Here is a 6,256-nt window from a genome sequence, read left to right as displayed (position 1 = left end):
TACGGGCTACGGCCTCCAGCTTTAGAAGCCAAGAAAGCGAGTGAAAATCTGATGATAGACAGATGGATATGCAATCAATAGTTAAAAAGTGAAAGAGGAGAGAGAGAGATAGCTGTGGACAAATCAAAGAGAGAGGAGAGAGAAGAACCAAGAGGTGAATCAAAGCAACCGTGGGAGTTAATTAATAATAATAATAATAAAGAGGGTGTGCACGAGGGTTCATCCGTTGCATCAACACACGTGCACGCGCATTTGACAAAAGGAAAAGGCAGCGACGAGGATGGAGATGGAGTTCTGGTATGGTATGTGGAAAACTTCTCCAATCCAAATCAACCTACATTTGGTTGATAAAATTGGCCTCAGGGTTGTTGTTAATTATTACTGAAATTTCTGTTAAGAATACCTTTGTGAATTCGGCATGTTACACTCTGCAGCAAGAAATTAGGAGTCTAATGAAGGGCTTTTTCTGTAAATCCGCTTTTCAGCTCAATAGTTAATTGCAAATCCAAGTTATTGCGTGTTTGACATCCACGAGTCAAGACCGAGATTGCTTTGATATTTTCTGGTTTTTTATGGATTAACGTTCCTTGCTTGTTTCTCTTCTCCTCTACTCTCCCCCCTCTCTCTCTTTTTATCTTTTGTTGGTTTTAGTACGAAATTCGGATTACGGTGATTGAGTTCTTTCTTGATCTGAAAGTTATGGTTTTACCGGAATCGTAAGTACGAACCAGGGTAGCTGGATTTAGGGTCATTATTGGCGAGGGAAGAACCATTGCTTTTGGATAAAATTAGGGTGATTCTGATCGACGAGAGGAGACATGAGAGGCGTCAATAACACCATGGACACTATAAGTGCTGCTGCGTCTGCGATCGTCACCGCTGATGCTCGAGTTCAGCCAGCTACAGTTCAGGTAAAATTTCTTGACTGATTATAATACTATGTGCTTGTTTCGGTTTCTAATTAATAATATTTTTTGTTGAGTTCTTTGAATTTAAATTCTTGAACTTTGTGATTTGCTTCCCAGGCTCGAGATCTGTTGAATTACTTAAGCTTGTTTTCGTTATTTGATTTTCTTCTGCATTTTCGTTTGAGAATTTGGGTTCTAATTTGGAGGTGAAAAGGAGAATTCTCTTGAATTGAATTTGGTAATTAATTTGGAATCTTCCTTTACCAGTTTCTGTGTTTTCGTTGCATTTTCACTCTCAATTTCTTTAGTTCTTTGTAAGACTTAAAACTTGCCTTGATTTCAGAAATTACAAAACTAGTTTTACTAGATTTAGATCTTCTGCAGTTGGTATTTGCGAGCTGAGCCTTGGTAACTTTAGAAGAGTTATCAAGATAGTTTTACATAAAATTGAAACTATAATATAATAAGAAGCCATTGTTGTAGGTAGAGAACAGAAGTTTTAACCTGTTATGCGCTACTACAGAGAATCTGTGAGGTACTTGTGGGGTTTTCTTCCCTGTCGTAGTTGGATTACTGTGAATTCGTGTTTGCAATCACTTGACACCTGCATTTAAAAGTCACTTGCAAGTTTGTGAACTTTAGAATTTAGATTAGGGGGGAGTTCTAAAAATATTTAGTAAATATGGGTCATAGTTATCCATGAAATGATTTTCCTTTCACAGGTACCTGATGATGCAGTGTGTTAGTTATTGTCTTTTTCCACATTCAATAGCAGTGTGATTTTACTCCTATTTGTTTTTTCTCTTGTCTAAGTTTCTTAACCCAGAGACTGCCAAAATGAATGGATCCACTCCTATTTGAAGAGTGGATGACATGTTAGTAAACTTAAAAGGCTATATGCAACTTGTGTTAAGTGCATTTTGGCTTAATATAAATTGGTCAAATACATAAATGAGCTTCAGTTATCATGTTGGAATGTCAGACTCGGGTACCCCAGGAACTCCCTATCAGTTTGCTTATGGTTATGTTTCCAGGTTCTTAAGTGAAGACATCTGTCTAAATATCCTCTTCATCAGAAGTCATTGTTTATTAGTATCTCCCTTCAATCAAGTGCCTAGAATGGGAACGTCATTGTTATGCACAATGGAGGTGGCAAGATGTAGAAGAATTTGATGATGTGAAAGATAGAATATGAAACAGCTGAAGTTGAGATAGCTTCTTGATGCAGGGTTTTCTAGTATGGTTGAGTTCTAGTGCCGGAGATGTCCAAAATTGTGATTGATAGAATGCAGGGAAGTATGACTTTTATGCATTAGAAAATATTTGTTCACTTAAAAATGACAGAGTAATCTTTGGAGATGGTGACCTTTCAAACAAAAGTTAAGCTAATTTAACAGGTGTAGGAATGATATAATTGATTACAGCTTATGGATTGCGTTGGTTGAATATGAAATAGAGTGGCTGAGGAAATCTTTGTTATCACTGTTGTAAGCTTTTTGTGGTGATCTTTGTCACTTTTCTTGTAGACCTTTGATTTTCGGTTCCATAATAGATACTTTATTTTGGAGGAACCCTTCTTGGTGCCTTTCTATGTTAGAATAAAAAGCTTCTTTCTTTGGTGAAATATTACTTGGGATTTGGTTGTTGTTGAATTATGTATCTTTCGTGTGTTAATATGACAAATGGGTTGTGCCAGGATTGATGAAATTTTCATTTTCCATCTTACATCACTAAATGGTTTTATAATAGTGGAAGGCTCTAATATAGCAAGGGAAAACCAAAGAAAACATTGTCTGAAGTGGTAAAAAATTATTTAAGGACTCGCAATTTGATAGAAAACATGGCTCTTGATGGGGCACAATGGCAAGTCAGATACATGTAGCTGATCCAAATAGTTGGAATTAAGGATGAGTTAATTACATATATACATGGCTTTAGCTTTCTTATTTTTGTCCTTGGGATAATGTTCAAAGTAAAGCTTATCCCCTGTTATCCTAGTACCTTCTCTATTACATGTATTTTTTGTTAGCTACAGAAGAAACCCATTATTGTTTCCTATTTTGAGCTTCACTTAAATGTTACCTCACATGCAGAAAAGAAGATGGGGAAGCTGGTGGAGTTTATACTGGTGTTTTGGGTCTCATCGACACGGGAAACGAATTAGCCATGCTGTCCTTGTTCCTGAACCAACAATCCCAGGAACTGCAGCTCCCGGAGCTGAAAATCAAATCCACTCATCAACCATAGTACTGCCATTTGTTGCTCCTCCCTCTTCTCCTGTTTCCTTCCTTCAATCAGAACCTCCATCTGCCACTCAATCACCTGCTGGATTTCTATCCTTCACCTCGTTTTCTGCTGATGTCTACTCTCCAGGTGGACCTCATTCTATTTTTGCTATTGGACCATATGCACATGAGACTCAGTTGGTCTCACCCCCTGTATTCTCAACCTTCACAACAGAACCATCTACTGCTCCCTTTACTCCTCCTCCTGAACCTGTGCAGCTGACTACACCTTCATCACCAGAGGTTCCATTTGCTCAACTCCTTACATCATCACTGGACCCAAACCACAGAACAAGTGAAGCCTGTCAAAATTTCCCAGTATCCCACTATGAGTTTCAATCGTATCAACTGTACCCTGGAAGCCCAATTGGCCACCTCATATCGCCAAGCTCGGCAATCTCAGGTTCCGGCACATCCTCTCCTTTCCCAGATCGTGAATTCATTTCTGGTGAACATTCTTTTCTCGAGTTCTGTGCCAGCAACCCACCAGAACTCATGAGCATTGATCGGCTTTCTATGCGTAAGTGGGCACCAGGACAAGGTTCTGGGTCATTGACACCAGATGCTGTAGGACTGGTCTCTCAAGACAACTTCCTACTGGATAAAATGTCAGGGGTTGCATCTCTTGTAAACTCAGACACTGGGTCACAAAATGGTGACATTATGATCAGTCACAGAGTCTCGTTTGAGCTCCCCCCCGGAGAGGTTTCAAGCTGTTTGGAAAACGTGTCTACCATTGAATACCTGTCAGAATCACTGGTAGATAAAGAAACAGTAACTGTACCAACAACTAGAACGGATATGGTTTCAAGTGAAACAGAGAATAGCATTGAGTGTCATGATGGGGAAACATCAAGCAACAAGCCCCAGAAATCCATGGAGGATGGAAAGGGGCAGCTTCATCATCATCAGAAGAATCCTTCTCTCACGCTTGGTTCAGTAAAAGAATTCAAATTTGATAATACCGATGGAGGTGCAACTGATAAGCCCACCGTAAGCTCTGAATGGTGGGTTAATAAAAAGGAGGCTGGACCCTGTAACAATTGGGCCTTTTTTATGATGCAATCAGGTCTGAGCTGATCTAATGAACACCTTGTCAATCTATCCGATTCTTTCACCATGAAGGAGTTTGACAGCTTGGCTTGAATGGATCCAAACCTTGACACCATTACCAACTTGGTTGAAGATCAAAGTCAAACAGAGTGAACATTTAGGTGAATGTGGATGATCTGGGGGGTTGTGATTGGTCAACTGATTATACACCATCGATCTGAACTAGGAGGCTTGTTCCCTGGGTGCATCTTGACCAGAAGGATTACACGGGGGAATGATTCTGAGAATAGATAGCCTCAGGTAGGGTACTGTAAAATTAGCTTTGCTGATATTCTCTGACTAAAAAACAAAGTGAAAATTCAGTCATTTGCCACATTCTGTTGTGAAGAATTTTGAGTCAAAGGAATTTGGGAATGAAAGGCTCACCATCTCTGGTCATGTTAAGGAATGGTGTGGCTGTTTGAAACTGTCCTCTATATACTTTGGATTGGTCACATATTTAATAATCTCAGTCCACATCAGACTAATACCCCTCCTTGTATTGGTGATTTCTCTAACTGAAAGTTTTAACTTTAAAAACAAATTTTGCTAGCAAAGAGGGGCTTATAGTAGACATGTGGCAAGGTTTATACTTGAGTCGTTTACCAGGATGTCATAAACAATTAAGGAATCTTACAAGTGGCAGGGAAATTTGCATTTGGCAACTTTAAAGCTTAAAAAAGGAGTCTCTAAATTCTTCAACCCACTCTCTATTGACGGAAAAGATTTTCTCAGAAAACACCTTAACATGTGTGCAAAATAAGCTTTGTCGAGTAAATTTTACATTAAAAGTTAGGACTTTGGAGGGCTAAAATTAGTTGTGAAAGCCACCAATACAAGGTGGGTACAGGGCTAATATATCTTGTGGTTTCACTGTTTAGAAACCAGATCAGATCGGCTGGTTGGATCGGTTGAACTGTGAGTTAGGGCCATAGCCGGTTTAGTCATATGTTAAGAAGTAAGGGCTGTCGATGGGTCGGGTCTGGGTAGAACTGGAACCAACCAGGTAAGAATTACTAAGGACCCAGAATCGAATCAGGCCCGGTAGGATCTGTAATTTTAGACCAAAAACTGAACTGATTGGCTCTTGGGACAATCAGATTTGACCCGATGGACCCGATTATAATAAACCTATTGATATATATATATATATATACAACCGCCAAGTCACCAAATGAATGGAGTTTCAAAATGTTAATGGTAACAGTTGAACCATGGTCATTTACTTTGAACCTTGACCTGTGAATTTCTCCTATTTTCAATTCTATGCCTAGTCCAGTTCTTTGAACCTTCATTTTCTGTCCAGTTTCTATCCGATTGATGGTCTTATATGAAGGTTCATTAATCAGATTAAGTAGAAAACTCTTATGCGAACCCACACACTTCTGCTATGTAGAGGGATCTTGAGGCATATTTAAATCCTTCAACAGATAAGGGATCCACTAGATTAGTTGCATTTTTCATGTTAGGTCAACCATGTTTAATCTTAAGTTGGTCATTTATATACCGAAAAGACATGTTATCCGAAAAATTTGTGACCAATCAACAGGTATCATAAATATGGTAATCAATTAGGTGGTATTTATCAAAATTTATAGGTGGATTTTGATTGGTTAAAACTCTTCTAATATCATGTCTTTTCGGCATCATAGATTTTTCCAAAATCTAGAAGGAAAACCCTCAAGCTAGAGAGCTTTTTCTTCAAACAAGTACCATCTTATTTTCTCAAGAAAGAGCATATCAAAAGTGGTAATTCCTTTATTGGATGTGTGTCTACCCATGATAATTACCTCCACTCTCAAAAAAGTTGTGTAATTACTACCACTAAAAAACAAATCATTTTGAATAACAAATTTATTCATAAAATATTAAATAAAATAATAACCTAAACTTACAACATATAAAATGGGTGTTAAACAAGATTTATTAGAATACATAAATAAAAATTAAAATATTAGAATATTGGCCCTG

At 38.2% G+C, this 6,256-nt stretch overlaps 1 protein-coding gene across 1 annotated transcript; it reads left to right on the top strand.

Moving 5' to 3' along the window:
- On the top strand, positions 1–4,773 carry LOC104610627 (uncharacterized). The gene is made up of 2 exons (XM_010277339.3): positions 1–911; positions 3,002–4,773. Exons 1-2 carry the CDS (start codon positions 819–821, stop codon positions 4,271–4,273), a joined length of 1,365 nt encoding a protein of 454 aa, XP_010275641.1. The 5' UTR covers positions 1–818; the 3' UTR covers positions 4,274–4,773.
- The last annotated feature ends 1,483 nt before the right edge of the window (positions 4,774–6,256 follow it).

This window comes from Nelumbo nucifera, chromosome 6 (genome assembly GCF_055504915.1).
Source record: "Nelumbo nucifera cultivar China Antique chromosome 6, China Antique-T2T, whole genome shotgun sequence".
Classification (NCBI taxonomy): domain Eukaryota; kingdom Viridiplantae; phylum Streptophyta; class Magnoliopsida; order Proteales; family Nelumbonaceae; genus Nelumbo; species Nelumbo nucifera.
This window is presented reverse-complemented; position numbering and strand designations above follow the sequence as displayed.

Bases quoted from the DNA above. Each gene is read 5' to 3' on its own strand.
- LOC104610627 (XM_010277339.3), top strand. From the start codon at position 819: ATGAGAGGCGTCAATAACACCATGGACACTATAAGTGCTGCTGCGTCT. The intron at 912-3,001 runs GTAAAATTTCTT...CCTCACATGCAG, and splicing joins TTCAGCCAGCTACAGTTCAG to AAAAGAAGATGGGGAAGCTG.